We start from the raw sequence: 16,548 nt of genomic DNA on the forward strand, positions 1-16,548 counted from the left end.
CAGATCAAGCCATTTCATCCTTTTGAAAATACAATGCTAATGTCTTCATAGGCACTCCAGACAACTTTCTCTGCTTGGAAGAGACCTTTGAATTCACCGTAGAACTCTCTGGTTTGTTGGCAACAAGCCAGATTTCTTTGAATAAGAGTAGTATTTATCCAATGTAACTTTTTTTATTATTCATGTGTCTATCTACTATTTCTACTGGAAGGTTTGGTCTCCTTTAATCAAAAATCATCAAAACTTCACTCATTAAAAAAAAGATTTAAGCTCTTTTCATACAAGCAAAATAAGAATTAGTCACCCTGTATCAAACAAAATTGAACAGAATTCTCTGACTCATTCAGAGGCCAAAATTCATGAAAGGAGAGGTAAACAAACTGTTAGCTTGGCGATTTAAACAAAAAATAAAGGAGGGAGGGGCAGCAACCACCAAGTTACTCCTGAAACTGCACTTCCAGAAAGACACATGCTGTACCCTCAGGTTATGTCTACACTAGAAAATTTGGTTGACAAAACTTGCAGACCATCTACAAACAAAACTCAGCACTTCTGCTGACAATGTTCTGCCTCAGTTTCTGTTGACAAAAAAGCCGGGGCAGCCCTGTTTGCTGAGTTTCCGGTTGTCCATTCTGTTGAGAACATGGCTGGGCAGCCTGACTGCTCTGTCGACAGAGCAGATTGCTCTTCTGATATGCTTTTGCGTGTGGACGTGATCTGTTGATGGAAGTTTTGCCAGAAGATCTCTTCTGACAGCAACTTCTGTCAACAGATCCCTGTAGTGTAGACATAGCCTCAGATACCTGAGCTACTAAATCACTATGCTCTTCTTAAAGCAAGACATGAGAGGAAAAAGGTAGAGTTTGCCTAAACTGAGCTCAATCCAGCTGTCAGGAGATGCAGCAAAGTCGAACTATGTCCTGGCATAAGTATTGTACTGTGAAGACTTACATCCCTTTATTGAGACAGCTCTTTAGAGCAGTGTTGCTTAATCTATGTTCTGTGAACCACTCACAGGTGTGTATTTGACAATTTGATATCATATACCAATGGTATACATTTTCTGTTATTAAAACCAGACACATTGTTACTTCTTCATTGCTATGATACCTGATTAAATTACTTCATTTTGTTTTTGCTGTATAAGCTGCTGTCTGTTTGGGTTTTTTTTGGTCTGACTTTTTTTTTTTTTTGAAGAAAATTTTCATAGATGTTCCGCATAAATAATATTGTTTGGTGTTCGTTGTCTTGAAGAAACGCTGTTTTAGAACCCCATTCTGAACATGTGCAGCTAGAGCTGGCAATAAGAGAGCAGCTGGAGTGGTTAGCAACTCCAAGAGGATTTCCTCTTTCTTAGAGCGTTATGTTGCTTCCTCATGTTTGCTTATTCCATGTTCAAGATTTGCCTGTGGCAATTAAATGTATCTGCCTTTCTCTCTGCTCTGTTATAGGGACAAGACAAGTAACATGTCTCCTCCTTTTGAACTAGTATCTCAGAAGATTAAGTGCCTTATTAAGAAAAAAATGAATCATTCTGTCAGTGAGTCTCAGATGTTCTGTTGCAGCCAAAGACATTACGCTCTTCAAAAATCATATTCCTGACACAGAGGAGTTCATTTTGCAAGGAGGCTGGATGGAAATGACTAGCACCAATATATACTACTCACCCTCAAAGTGCTTGCAGTCCTAGGCAATAAGGAAATAATCTATCCAGGAGGAGAGTGAGGTACACAGAGAGGTTAAATGACCACAAAAAATATTGGTCAGAAAAAAAGGTTTACAACTCTGCAGGTTATTCTTGGCACCCATGCACATTTTTTGATCTCTAAACCAGGGTTTCTCAAATTTTTGTTCTGGTGACCACTTTCTCACAGCAAGACACTTTAAATATATTTAATATCATTATAAAAGCTGGAGGCAAAGCGGGGTTTGGCTAGAGGCTGACAGCTCACAACCTCCCATGTAAAACCCTATCAATTGAAACGGCAGGTGAAATCTTCAGTGAAAAAACATAATTGCCAAAGTTAAGCTTGAGGAACTTGCCAAGTTTTAACAGCTTGATGTGTATGGAGAGCACTATGACTACTTTAATCTCCAAAACCCATCAGGAGTTCTGTTTTTCTTCTCATCCAAAGAGCACAATGCCCCTTAAAGCACAAGGCCTGAAGTCAGCAAGTCATTACAAGTTGAACCTTTCTAATCCAGCACTCTCTCGTCCAGCAATATCTGTGATCTGGCATGATTTTAGGTAGCCAGATGACCACTTAACATGGGTGTCACCAAGCTTCCTGTGGTCCCATAAAGTTTGTTTACAACCTTGAGGCCTGGCTCTCAGTATTCTGTGCTGTTATTGAGCTCTAATTTACCCCTAAATGTCTTCTAAGATCCCAGTAAGCAGTGGAAATGTTCGTAATGTGCTAGAGAATATTGCTCTCCCGTGGTCTGGCAAATTTCCTTGTTTGGTACCAGTCAGCTCCTGAGGGTGCCAGACTAGAGATTCATCCTGTGGTAACACTTGTCTTCACTAATTAGATTTTCTCTGCGGAACTCCATTCTAAGCATTGATAAAACCATCAATATTTGCTATTGTCTAGAAGTGGGCAAATGGGACAGTTACTGAGAAACCATATGCATGGATTTGCACAGTTGTGTTTTTATAGCCACTGTTCACTGTGCTTTAACTGTCATGTCATGTCTGTCCCTGTTCTCTGCATTCAGTAGCATTCAGCAACACCAACAACCTTCCTCCCTGTACTTCACTAGAAGTACACACACAATACAAAAAAGCAGTTCTGCAGCACTTTAAACAAAATTTATTAGGCGATGAGCAGTTTTCATTTACCAGAATTTTCTAGATCTGAAGAAGTGGGTCTGTCGTATGAGAGCTCATCACCTAATAAATTGTTTTGTTAGCCTTTAAAGTGCTACAGGACTGCTTTTTTGTTTTGTGAAGACTAAACACGACTACCTCTCTGTGACTACACATAAGGCAGGAATTGGTCCAGCATCACCGGCTATCTGAGCAGGCTATCCCTCAAGGAATCTTCAGCATTGATCACAGCCCTGGGAACTAGCCTATCATTACTCACTTTTTGCTTTAAGAAAGGGGATTAAACCACCATAATAGAAACTAGGGCCTGATTTTCAGAAGTGACAAGTAACTACAACTGGTACTGAAGTAAGTGAGATGTGGATGCGTAGCACCCTGAAAGCTGGCTCTTCTGTTGGGATATAACAGTATGCAGAGCATTTACAATTCAACCACCCAACACAGAGGCAGAAGTTGAGCTGACTGAAACTTCTTCTTAATGTTTATCTCCCCACCACCACGCCCCCCAAATCCAATAGGCTGTATCTATCAGCTCCCTTTCCATTTTTATTCAAATGTGTTTTCTTATAGCTAGCCATAAGGCAGATTGATTGCCTGGAGTTTCAACCACACATGAATTTTCATTATTGGGTCTTCCAATGGCTCACCAAAGCAGTGTCTTCATTTTAGGTACCTCGTCCCCCTATAGCCTCTAGCTGCACTATTCATAGCCTTCTCTGAACAATCTTTCAATAGCCTGCAACATTCTGAAAGAAAACAAAAAAAAAATTGTCTCCGGAAAAAAAAAAAAAAAGGTTGAGCTTTATGAATTTTCATTCAGAATACAAGTTGCTACAGTACGTTAAAAAAAGGAGAAGGAGGAGGAGGAAAGTAAAACTTAGCCAGTTTTTGTTGTGTGTATGTAAGTCAGGTGTGTGCAAAGGTGGGGGTGGGACTCCTTAGAAGGGCATGAAATTTCCTAAGAGGGGCGCAGCCTGATTTGCTGCTGAGTCTTCAACTGATGCATAGCATTAAAAATGTTGAAATATGTTACTGTTTTTATGTAGATGTATTTACATTTATATACCAATTAATTACATTTTTACATTTTACATACTTATTTTCTTACATATACACAGGTTTTTTTTTTACTTATGAACATAAGCTAAATTTCCATTGGTTTGGATACATTAGACACGTTGGGCGGTTGCTAATTGCAAGGATGAAAAGTAGGGCCTTGTGTAAAAAGTTTGCTCAGCCCGATATAGGTAATCTGGTTTACAGAATCAAAACAAAAAGCAGTCAAGTAGCACTTTAAAGACTAGCAAAATAATTTATTAGGTGAGCTTTTGTGGGACAGACCCAAGTGACTTTTCTCTCAGTGTAGGATGGAGTGGTTTTCTCCCTACACAGGTGAGAAGGGGATCTTAATAAAAATAAATGACCTTGAAGCCCTAGGGTATAATGCAAACAAAATCAAAACAGGAAACAATTATTCTGTTAGCCTTGATACTTCTAAATCATCAACTCATCTGTTTTATTCATTTCATCCATTGTCTGAGGCCCTGATCAAAGACCCACAAAAGTCAAGAGTAGTCTTTCCCACTTGCTTTAAATTGGCTTTGACAAAATAATTTTTTCCTTCATATTAATAAAAAAAAAAGAAGACAATTAAAACATAATTCTTCCATGCAAAAAAGGGTCAGAATGCCCAGTACTGTTTATATGTATGAAAAAATCCTACAGGAGCTAAAGATGCTATGCTGGGAAGTGCTGACTATTCTCATCTGTGTGAAAATTAACAGAAGTACTTCACTTTGAGCTACAACTACCTAGCAAATCACACCTGCTTTTCCTTTCAACTAAAACTAGCTCCAAGAAAAGAAGAAAAGAAGAAAAGAACACCAATTGAAAGTATTTTTATCACGTTGGCAGTTGCGTACAGGGAGATTACAGTTATTTTCCTTTTTTGCTTGCATTTTCTGGTTGACATACCCATAACCTCGGGAAGCGTTCTCTAGTATTTTCCATCATCAGACAGGATACTTTGCTGATCAGCCTGAAGCTTTCCTTGCTCCTAAAAGCCAGCCAGCATGACATGCAAAGTTTCTCCAAGTGCTTTCTTTTCTTCTTTTCTTTCTCCCCTTCCCCTTCTTTCTGTTTGAGCTAAGCAGGATCATTATGGATTATAGCTCCCTCCCTGAAGCAAATGTTAACAACAGATGAGGTGAAGAAAATCTCACTGCTAAACATTAAGAACATTAGTACAGACCTTAACTGCTGTGTTAGGAATTCATGTGGGCCCTCAGGAAAGTGAAAGCAAGGTTTATTTTAAACAGCCCTTTTATGAAAATGGTTGTGGTTTCCAACTAGTTTGATATATGGAGTCAATAAATAGCCTTATTCACCTTGCAATGTCTTTAAAGCACTTAGGATAAAAACTTTGTTGGCAGTGGGGCTGGGTGTGTGTTGAAGCAGAAGAAGTTTGTTAGAAATACTTTCAAAGAATGGGCTGTTAGTATTATAGGATATTTTAAAAGGTACTTGGGCTTTATCTACACTATGAGATAACTTCGAATTTAAGGCAGTTAGTTCAATATTTAAAAAATCACTGTCTTCACTGTAAATACCATTAGCTCGAATTAGGGAGCACTGATATCGACATCATAACGTCATGGGAACTGGCCAGGTGTAGCGTCAAGTTTGAATTTAAAAGTTAGAATAAAGGCCAGTGTGGAAGTGCCATGTCTTTGAATAAGATTCATTAGCCTCCAGAGGTGTCCTGTATGCATCCCACAATGCCCCACAGTGCTCCATTCTGTCCACTTCCATCTCCACTGCTCTCCAGGTGCATAGGAATCAGGTAACAGGAAGCCTGTGAATTTAAGTTTGGCACTAGGAAGCCTGTGGCTGTGGGATCATGCTTGTGGGAGAGGCTGAGAAACTTCTTTCTTTCTTTGCTATTAGTTTAGCTCTCTCTCTATCTCTGCTAGCTGAGCACTTGCTTTTGTTTCTTTTTCCTGCGTTGCCACCAGCCCCTGCTACACCACACCGAATGGCAGCTAGGTCGCTGGGGAGGTTGTGCTTGTATGAGAGGCAGAGAAACTTCTTTTCTGTATGTTATGTTTGTGCAGCCCTCGATCCCAGCACCACGAAGTTAGAGTCTTTCTCATGCACAACCACATCACGTGGGTAGCCCCTGACCCTATGAGAGGACGCGCCTGCTGTTCAGTGCAGACGATGCTGCCAGGCAGGACCACGCCCTGGTTTGTGCACAATGAGGGCTCCAAGGGCGGGAAAGATTTTTGGGGGCTTGCTGCCACCTGGGGATCCTCTTCAACTGGCTCTGCAGCCACAGACCCCAGACCCCGACCCCACCCTAAATATACATTTGGGGCTTTGCTACCACCAGTAGGAACTCTTCCCCAGCAGCTAAGATTTTCAGGGGCAGGGAACATTTCAACCAGCTCTGCAGCCAAAGATCCCCCCATCACCAAAAGTATTTTCAGGAGCTTGCTGCCGATTGCAGACACCTGCTGCTTTTTGCAAAAACTTTGATATTTCAATTATAAAATCTTTTCCCACCCTTTCATATCCTCTTTCTATGTGGTTTGGCCCCCTGAAAAGACAGGGAATAGGGGGTGGAGGGCCAGCTGAGAAGACCACAGACACCTTGCTGCCCATTTGAGACATCTGCTGCTTTTTGTAAAATCTATGATAATTCAGTTAAAGCTACAATTTTACATGGAGATATACCTGTGTCACAGAGCTGGAAGGGACCTTGAGAGGTCATTGAGTCCAGTCCCCTGCAATCAGAGCAGAACCTATCACCATCCCTGACAGATTTTTTTTAAATCTATTTGCCCCTGATTCATACACAGCCCTCTCAAGGACTGAGCTCACAACCCTGGGTTTAGCAGGCCAATGCTCAGACCACTGAGCTATCCCTCCCTCCTCAAGTTATAAAAGAGCAATCACTTACAGAAGCAAGAGATTTCAGTTAATTTGGTGATCTTTGCTGATGCCACACCCTACTTTTCCTTTCCTCCTCTGGGAAAAATGGCCATTTGCTTTCCTTGGGAGGGGAATGAGGGCCATGCAATGTGAGAAGATGACAAAACATATCCAAAACCACTTGTGGGGCATTTTTTCCCATCCTGCACCTGCGAAAATACCCAAAATGCTATGGGACTGAGGGAACTTTGGGATAGATTCCCACAATGCACTGTGGCAACAGTCGATGTTTGGTGATTGAGTGTGGCAGCACTAAGTCGACTTTGTGGGGAACCTGTGGGAACATGAGGATATTCAAATTCGAATCAATACAAGCCAGCGTTATAAAATCAATTTTAATAAATTCGAATTTATCTCAGTGTAGACATAGCCTTGCTCTGAGAAAGGTCCATGGACAGTGATTTAGTAAAGAGATGCCAAGCATGGGAAACAATGCCATGACCTTGAATTTGCAGACTTAGGCTACATCTACACTACCCCGGAAGCTGGGTTCAATTACCTGTCAGCCTTCAGTGAGGATGGCCAGATAAATCAATTGCATATATTTTGATTCTAGCTATGCAATTGCTGTAGCTAGAATTACATAACTGCAATCCAGAGAGGTAGCTGTGTTAGTCTGTAGCTTCGAGAACACAAAAAAGTCTTGTGGCACCTTATAGACTAACAGATATTTTGGAGCATAAGCTTTCGTGGGCAAAGACCTGCTTCATCAGATGCATGAGTGGGGGGGTGGTTTCAGAGGGGTATTTAAAGAGTGGGGTCCCAGTAAGAGGGAGGGCCAGAGCTGACAAGGTCTATTCAGCAAGGTGGAAATGGCCCAGTATCAACGGCACTTCTCAAAAGAGGAAAAAAATCAAGTCAGATCGGACAGGGGGATGTGAGCCGTTGTCGGCGTCTAATGGGGAGCTATCAACACACAAAGCAGAGAAACTGTCTTTGTAAGCTGTGAGCCACTCCCAGTCTCTGTTTAATCCATGGTTAATGGAGTCAAATTTGCAAATAAATTGCAGCTCAGAGATTTCTCTCTCCATTTGATTTCTGAAATGTTTTTGTTTCAGAACTGTCACCCTTAAATCTGCCACTGAGCGTCCAGGGAAATTGAAGTGTTCACCCACCGGCTTCTGTACATTACCGTTCCTGATGTCTGATCTATGTCCATTTATTTTTTTACGGAGGGACTGTCCACTTTGGCCAATGTACGCTGCAGTGGGGCGTTGCTGGCACACAATGGCATATATTATATTAGTAGATGTGCAGGTAAAGGAGCCCCTGATGGCATAGTTGGTGTTAGGCCCTGTGATGGTGGGACAGTCCTCGCTGCCAACTCTGCTCACATATCTACACCAGTGACAACATTACAGGAGCTAACACCAACAATGCCATCAGGGGCTCCTTTACCTGCACATCTACTAATATAATATATGCCATTGTGTGCCAGCAACGCCCCACTGCAGCGTACATTGGCCAAAGTGGACAGTCCCTCCGTAAAAAAATAAATGGACATAGATCAGACATCAGGAACGGTAATGTACAGAAGCCGGTGGGTGAACACTTCAATTTCCCTGGACGCTCAGTGGCAGATTTAAGGGTGACAGTTCTGAAACAAAAACATTTCAGAAATCAAATGGAGAGAGAAATCTCTGAGCTGCAATTTATTTGCAAATTTGACTCCATTAACCATGGATTAAACAGAGACTGGGAGTGGCTCACAGCTTACAAAGACAGTTTCTCTGCTTTGTGTGTTGATAGCTCCCCATTAGACGCCGACAACGGCTCACATCCCCCTGTCCGATCTGACTTGATTTTTTTCCTCTTTTGAGAAGTGCCGTTGATACTGGGCCATTTCCACCTTGCTGAATAGACCTTGTCAGCTCTGGCCCTCCCTCTTACTGGGACCCCACTCTTTAAATACCCCTCTGAAACCACCCCCCCACTCATGCATCTGATGAAGCAGGTCTTTGCCCACGAAAGCTTATGCTCCAAAATATCTGTTAGTCTATAAGGTGCCACAAGACTTTTTGTTGTTCTCATAACTGCAATCCATTTACTTTCCTAGTGTAAATATAGCCTAAAATAAATAGCACAACAGAACATACTGCACAAGTGCTAGTGAAAATTACACAACAATATAAAATATGAAGTTATTAAAAATATCTGGAACCAGAAAATGCAGTTTATATGATGACTGAGGTAGCTCCCTGGCTTTTCTCCCCACATAAACCACTGTGTAGAGGGCATATCATGCAATCCACAGGAAGAGATAAATATTTCTGTATTAAATATCTTGTCATAACAAAGGAATACACATGCAGAAATGCGAGCACAAGCTCTATTTTAAGATTAGATTTGAAGTAAAAACCAATCAGCAATTATCTACAATAGACTAGTGTCATAACGATACCTTGTCTTAATTGCATACAGTGCTTCATCTGAAAAGCATCAAAGCCTCCTGCATCACATGTAGCTAAATTATGGACAGCAGCAAGGTTAAGAAAAAAAAATCTCTTGGCCAGTCTTAAAAACAGAAACAAACAAACAAAAAGCTTCCTTCCTACACAGCCAGGTACAAAGAAAGGCAGGTTACCCTTTAGCCAACATTTACAGTACATTATGCTTGTTTGGTCATGAGTACAAAAGCCCAGGAGAATTCAAGGGCCAGGTACAGGGAATAAAGTCAGTGATGAGGTACATTAAATCCACCCTAAAATGACCTCCAACTCTTTGGGGCATGATAGTTTGATTATTGTGATTCTGCTGTCCACACATACTTTGCTATGCATGAGCTCCCCCACACCCTTCTCAAGTTCTTGTCTCCTACACGAACACAGGCTCTGTCCTAGACTTTATTCAGGGCAAGCACCCAAGAGCTTTGCCTGCATAAGGAGCATGGAATTTGACTTGCATGCTCTGCAATTTTTACAGCTAGAAATAAAGGACAAGTTGCAATTTAATCACTCTACTAATAAAGCAATGGCCTAAAAGTGCCAAGGAGAGGGGAAGATCAACTATTTAAAGGGTTATTGTCATGGTCCTGAATAATTGTGATAATCCAATGAAAAAGCTGTTGTCCTGACAGTATGCCAGGCATCCTCTCTCCCCACTGTTTCAGCAGATATGGTTTCCTTCAGCATGGAAAGGCAGATACCGTAAGCAGTTGCTTTTGATACTAACCATTTCTAGATCAGAGGAATGGCAAATGCTTTGATTTTAGTTGGTAGCCATAATTCAAAACTGGGTCATTACTCGACAGGTTTAACCCATTAAACGATTAAAGGGAAGGGCGGCTGGGAAGGGTGGGTTGGAGTGACCCCGCCCTGCTGCCGACAGGGGCAGCTCCGCTGGGGCTGGAGCTCCGCCATTCACAGTGCATTGGCCACCATCATGCTGGCTGCTCCAGACCATGGTTTTGCAACACGTGGGGGGTGCTCCAGTGCAGCTGGGGCAGTCCCTGTCCGTGGCTGACCGAGGTGTGCCGTAGGCAGGGATGCTCCAACCGGGCACAGCAGCCCCACTCCCTGGTGTGCCACAGACAGGTTGTGGCAGGGGGGGCACTCCAGTCCAGCTAGTAAAGCTCCTGTCCACAGAAGCGGGCCCACTCCAGCCCAGGTGGGCTGGAACAGCCTCCACCCACACACACCCACAGCCCACTGTGGACAGGGACTGCTCCAGCCAGGGTGGCGCGCTCCTGCCTGTGGTGGCCCCGCAGGGCGAGAGCAATGCCCTGCTCACAGCAAGCAGGGGGCTGCTCCAGCTCTGACTGGTTAACTGGTTATACATTAGCACCCCTGCACCCAGCCCCATGCAGTAAGCCCTCGATTTTACGGACCCAGATTTAGCTGATTTCAGGAATAACAGACATCCTCCCTGTTGTTCCTGAAGTCTGCTGGGGTCTGTAAAACACTAAATCCCTGCTACTCCTCCTCCTCCAAAAAAAATTAACTGACTTACCGCTGCTGCAGCCCGGAAGAGCCACCGCCTCATCCTTCCAGGGGTGGGGTGCATACGCAAGTGCTGTCTGCCCGCGTACGCACCCTGCCCCTGGTGGGAGGAGCATATGGCAGTTCCGGCAGCTCCAGCCACGCGGCAGGCTCCAGGGGCTCCTCCAGTGGCAGCTCTGGTGGTTCCCCACCCCACCCCTTTTTCTGGGGGTGGGGGAGGGAGGTCTGCAGGAGTGGGGCTGGAGAAGCCTGGCAGGGGTGGGTGGGCAGTAAACTCTCACATTTAACAGACTTATGAGAATAAATGGACACACCTCCCCCGCATTAGTCTGTTAAATCAAGGGTTCACTGTATCTGGAAAATATACCAGCTCCTTTTCTCCTCGCTAAGGTGGGGTTTACAACCATCTATTCCTGTGCCTCTCTCTTTTCATTATGTCTTACATAAAACTTCTGGGTTAACAAGATTTCCTGTCCCTCTACTCTGCCTCTCCTCTTCCCCTACACACAGAACTCACTCAGGTTTTAATAGCTCCTTTAATTAATCTGGTTGCTTATGGAAAGTTCTTCTAATAGCCACTCAGGACACTCTGGGGATTGGAGTTTGAGGACATGATTTTCAATAGTGACTAGGAATTTGTTTTGTCCAGTTTGAGCCTGAAAGGAGCCTGATTTTCAGAAAAAATTAACTTCCTCCTTTCTGAAAGCTAAGCATTATTTACAGTCTCAAAGTGGGCAACCCAAATCACTAGTTGCTATCAAAAGCCTTAGCCTGAGATGGTGGTTGAATCCTGCTTCACCCAAAGCACAGGGGAATCCAGAAGTACTAGGAGAGAAGCCGCTTCTTAAACCGTTAAGCATTATTTGCTGCACAGTAAACCCTTGAATTATGCAAGGGTTGCGTTCCTGCAATCCCAGTGTAACAAATTTTCTCGCAAGTTGAGGAGAGTTGGGTGCCAGGCTGCCCCCTGGTTCCTGGCTCCCCTGAGCTTGCAAAAGCTGGGAAACTGACCAGCCCACTAGGGCTGGTCAGTTCACTGGCTCCCAGAATGGCAGGGAGCCAAGAACCAGGGGGCAGCCAGGTACTGGTCCTCCTGCTGCTTGTAGGACCAGGGAAACTGACCAGCCATGTGCTGGTCAGTTTCCTGGGTCCCACAAGCAGCGAAGAGCTGGAAACCTGGTGGCAGCCTGGCTCCCGGCTCCCCTCTGCTTGCAGAGCTGGGAAAATGACCAGGGCAGCAGCCTTGGTCAGTTTCTTGGCTCCAGCCAGTGGAGGAGAGCTGGGAACCAGGGCAGCCTGGCTTCCCTCCACTCCCTGGAGCCAAGAACTGACCAGGGCTACTGCCCTGGTCAGTATCCCAGCTCTGAAAGAGGAGGGGAGCTGGGCGGCAGGCTGTCACCTGGTTCCCAGCTTCTTGCCACTCTGGGAACCAGGAAACCATTCCTGTTGGGGTGGCAAGAGTCAGGCTGCTGCCCCTGACAGGAACGATTTCCCTGCTCCTGTCATGGATGGCAGCCTGACTCTCAGCTGTCGCCCCTGACAGGAGCAGGAAATCACTCCTGTCAAGGCAGCAGTCACGTTAACCCGAGACAAGTGTAACTTATAGTCATTGCAGCTGAGTACAACAGGACAGCTTGTAGCTGCTGAAAAAGTGTGTCTGATGAGATATATAAGGTATAGATGAGGTAGTAAGTTCAGATAACTGGTGGTAATGCAATTCTTTCTGTCCCTGGAGGCCTTTCCAGAAAGGAACTATGTTCAAGATGTACCAGAGGGAGACCTGTAACAGCTTGACCAAGAGGTTACAGATGCATAAGAAACAGACGACCTGTGAACTCCTGTAATCAAGGTTTCTGTACAGGTTATTAGAAAACAGAGTTTACCGATGCATTTCCTTGCCACACAAGAAGACTTGCCAAGTTGAAGTCACCAGGAGTGAAAAGGAAAAAGAGAAAGTAGGAATGACACTCATTTTCCTAAACAATCAAAAACTGGGATGTCTGCCTTTCCAGTCTGTGTAGTTTTCAGTGTAAAGCTCTCCAGTGAAATGTGTGGCCCTCTTCCAAGGATGGCATATGCACAACTACTAGCAAGAAGAAATCTCAGCACTATCAGTCTATGCTCTTTATGGGGTATATATAGAGAGCACTCATAAAATTAAATGGAACAATCAAACTTCAGGGTGTAGATATATTTTATCAGTACTACACATACATTCCTACAGCGTGATTACCCTAATTACAAGCATCAACAACAAATTACTAATGTTTAAAATTCAGTGGCAACAAAGCCATAAATCTAACACGTGCATGCTGTAATTACAGTGTTTGTCATATATTCTGTAATTCTGTTCATGTGCACAGATCCCACCTCCACCCCACCACTACCTCCACCTGGAAAACAAATTCAACATCTACTGTGTAAGGTTTCTGATTTTGCCATTGTCATCTACACACAAGATTTCCTATTCTTGGTACCACAAAACAGAAAATGCTACTGGCAACCAGAATATGTTGGTGTGTTTGCACATGTGATAGAGCATAGCTTGCAGCTTTGTTGGTCCCAAGATATTAGACAGACAAGGTGTGGGGAGGTAATCTTATTTATTTGTGAAAGAGACAAGCTTTTGAGCTTATATAGAGATGTGAAGAAGAGTGTGGTGTTTTGAAAGCTTGTATATTTCACCAACAGAAGTTGATTCAATAACATATTACTTCTCCCACCTTATTTGTCTAGAGATTAATAGAGTATATATGTGATCCTTGCCTTATTCATGTTAAAATCATGTCTAAGCAAAACTGTAAACCCCTATCATAGGAGAACCTTGAAATAAAGAGGAGATAGGGCAACAACTAATTAAAATGTGAATTCATGAAACTATTTCAAAGAGAAAGCAGAATATTTGATTCAGTGTGAAAAGCTTGATGTGTCTCATGCTAAACAGCATAAGCAAACTAGCCATGACAGTCTGCCATTTGTCTGGTAGAATGATGGTCTCTACCAAACAGCAGAGTTACATCATCTTAAATGTCACTGATTTCTCATTTAGAAATGTGATTTTTTTTAAGAGTCTAGTAAAAAAAATTGTGCTAAAAGGCATGTTCTCTCCTGTGCTCCTTCCCCCTCTCTGCCTTTTTAAATAGTAACATGCAAATGAAAACAGGATAATTTGTTTCTACAAAATTCATCTGCTCTTATAGTTTGTTCCCCACCTTAACTCTTACCGTTTGGGGCATCATAATCATCTCAACAGCAGGTAATGTTGCAAATTGTTAGAAAAGAGAGTAAAAAATGGGAAAATCATTTACCAAAAATACCTTTTTAACTGAAATGCAGAATATTTCAGCCCTGTCTAATTATGAGTAGAACTGTAGAAAACATTCACAATAAAACAAATTCACATGTAGCTCCCCTTAATCAAGGATTCATTACAATTCCAGGTTCAGAGCAGGTTTGCTGTAAGGCTGGTAAACCAAGGCTGACTATGGCTCTGTGCCAAAACTTTGAAATGTACGGTTTCATAGGGATTGGGCATGAAACAAGATAGTATGGGACATATTTTACTTTGTGCTTTGGTGTTTATTTGAGCCAGAATCTCCAATTAAAAATGGCAAGCGGAGGAACCAACTACATGAGGCTCAAGGTAGCAAAAAAGCAAACTCTTAGGAAATGAAATCCCAGCATTTCACTCAACCCTAATTTTTACAATTGTTAAAAGAAAAGAAGCTGGTGAAACCAAGGAATAAAGGATTGCGTTTTCAGAAATATTCAGTGTTGAGCAAATAGGAATTTTATTGTTGACTGCAAGTGGAGCAGATTTAGATCAAAGCAGAGCCTTTTCAAAAAAATTCTCTCCAAAGTGTCTGATTTTACACCAAAGCAGATAGCAATAAAAATAAAAGCAAAAGCAACAGAGAAGATACATGACCTCTAGGCAGAACTAAGGCATCTGTAAATAAACTGACTTCCCATATTTGCCATATGGCATCAATTAACCATTAAAAGAAATAAAATTAATGACTCGAAGGTCCAAAAGTTCTTGCCATTTTCATCCTCCTATTAAAAGCACATACAGAACTCGGAGGATGGAGGCAGGATGAGCATAATCTGCACTTTTTAGCATAATTCAAGAGCTGTCTGTTACCATAAGATAGTTTTTCATCTTAGTTATCTGTACATAAGAGGAATTCTTTTTAAAATATTAAAAAAAAAAACAAAAAAACCACAAAAACCAAAAAAACAAAACCCAGTAAGTAATTATTTCTCCTCACTTGTCCCGCAAGATATGACTTCATCCGTTGCAACTGTCCTTTGCTACTGGAGTTGCCCCTTATTTTAGACCTGTTTTTAACCTATTTCCCTCACAAATCCAGTACAACCTCATTTCCATATCTGCAGTGCAAGTAATGTTATATAATGTTATATCTGTAACACTGATTTATGCAAGTGGATTTAAACAACATCATCTGCAGTAGGGTTGTGGTCGTGTTGGTCCTACCATATTATAGAGATGGGAGAGGTAATATTTTTTAAACATGTCATTTATATGAATGATTTCCAGGTCATTTTCAATATATCGCTCCTCACTTTGTTCCTCTTATGTGCCCTATATTTATGTTTTAGTTGGTTTAGAGGTAGAGATGCAAACATCAACTTAACCATCAAAAAGCTAGGGACAGACATCTGTAGCCAATGGAAAAGCTCCCATTGATTAATGGCAACTGAACTGGGCACTTGGGTCATGACACAAAACTCCTGGAAATGAATGAGAATTTTTCCAATTGATTTCAATTGAGGTCATTGATGGTCATTTAATACAATAATTTTGGCAAAATTACAGCCTCAGATCAAACAAACGGGAGCTGCATGCACACATCCAAAGGCAGGAGTTTGCCTTTTGGATTTGCTTTGCGTGGGGGGAAAGGGAGGAAGGTTACAGGGAAGCATTTTCCCTCTCTCTCTCTAGTCTGTTTGGAAAGAAAAAAAAAGCCAACCCCATTCAATTATGTTTATTTTTATTGGTCATTTCCTAAAAGATTAAGTAACAAAAACAACACAAAATTGATATGATTTTAGTGTACTTTTAAATTACCTTGAATGATGTTATGCAATGTAAGCTGAGTAATAGCATAACCATCACCAGGAGAACTGTAGCCAAGTTCCTCACGTCCCATATAGACTCAATTAAAGGAATACTTCCAACCTGCCAGTCATAGCACAGAGTAATTGGTGCTAGGAGAAGCCAGGCATTGAAGGCCAGGAGGTAGGAATAAGTTAGAAATCTGAAAAATGAAATGGAAATACAATACTTAGAACATTCTCAATTCCAGGTAAGTTTCTTCTTATGTTGAGAGCAAAGTGAATTCACATCTGATCCAGATATAGTCAATTATTGTCCATTATGCTGGAGAAAAATAATATATGAGAACAGCAGCATGCTGTTCTATAACTATAAAAATCTTCAACGTGTGTTATTGATAAATACCATAAATCTTTACACCAATTATCTCTATATGAGAGCTGTACATCAATTTTTGAGTGTCTTGACTCTTCTGCATGCATGATTTGGAATGTTACATTCTGAGGTAACTAATAATTTTTACTTGCTTTAATTCTATGCAATATTCTTATTTTTTTTATTCTTAAGAAAAGCAATTCAAAGTTAAAATTACATATATATTAACAAAAAGACACCCACCCATGAGTCTCTTACAAAAGTATGTAGGACTCCCGCAATACAAACAGCCCTAACTCTGACTTGATCAGCCATTCTGAAGAGTCCCCCAT

General features: G+C 42.0%; 1 protein-coding gene across 5 annotated transcripts in view; it reads right to left on the minus strand.

Moving 5' to 3' along the window:
- TMTC1 (transmembrane O-mannosyltransferase targeting cadherins 1) overlaps positions 1-16,548 on the minus strand; it is a 262,529-nt gene that overhangs the window by 141,755 nt on the left and 104,226 nt on the right. For all 5 annotated transcript variants that reach the window (XR_012647083.1, XR_012647084.1, XM_075006402.1 and 2 more), the window contains one exon: positions 15,854-16,043. Coding sequence is in view for 3 of the 5 variants with exons in the window: in XM_075006402.1 (XP_074862503.1) it covers positions 15,854-16,043 (190 nt within the window). In the remaining 2 variants the exon portion in view is untranslated. The remainder of the gene's footprint in view (positions 1-15,853; positions 16,044-16,548) is intronic.

The sequence above is a fragment of the Carettochelys insculpta genome, chromosome 1, assembly GCF_033958435.1.
Source record: "Carettochelys insculpta isolate YL-2023 chromosome 1, ASM3395843v1, whole genome shotgun sequence".
NCBI lineage: Eukaryota > Metazoa > Chordata > Testudines > Carettochelyidae > Carettochelys > Carettochelys insculpta.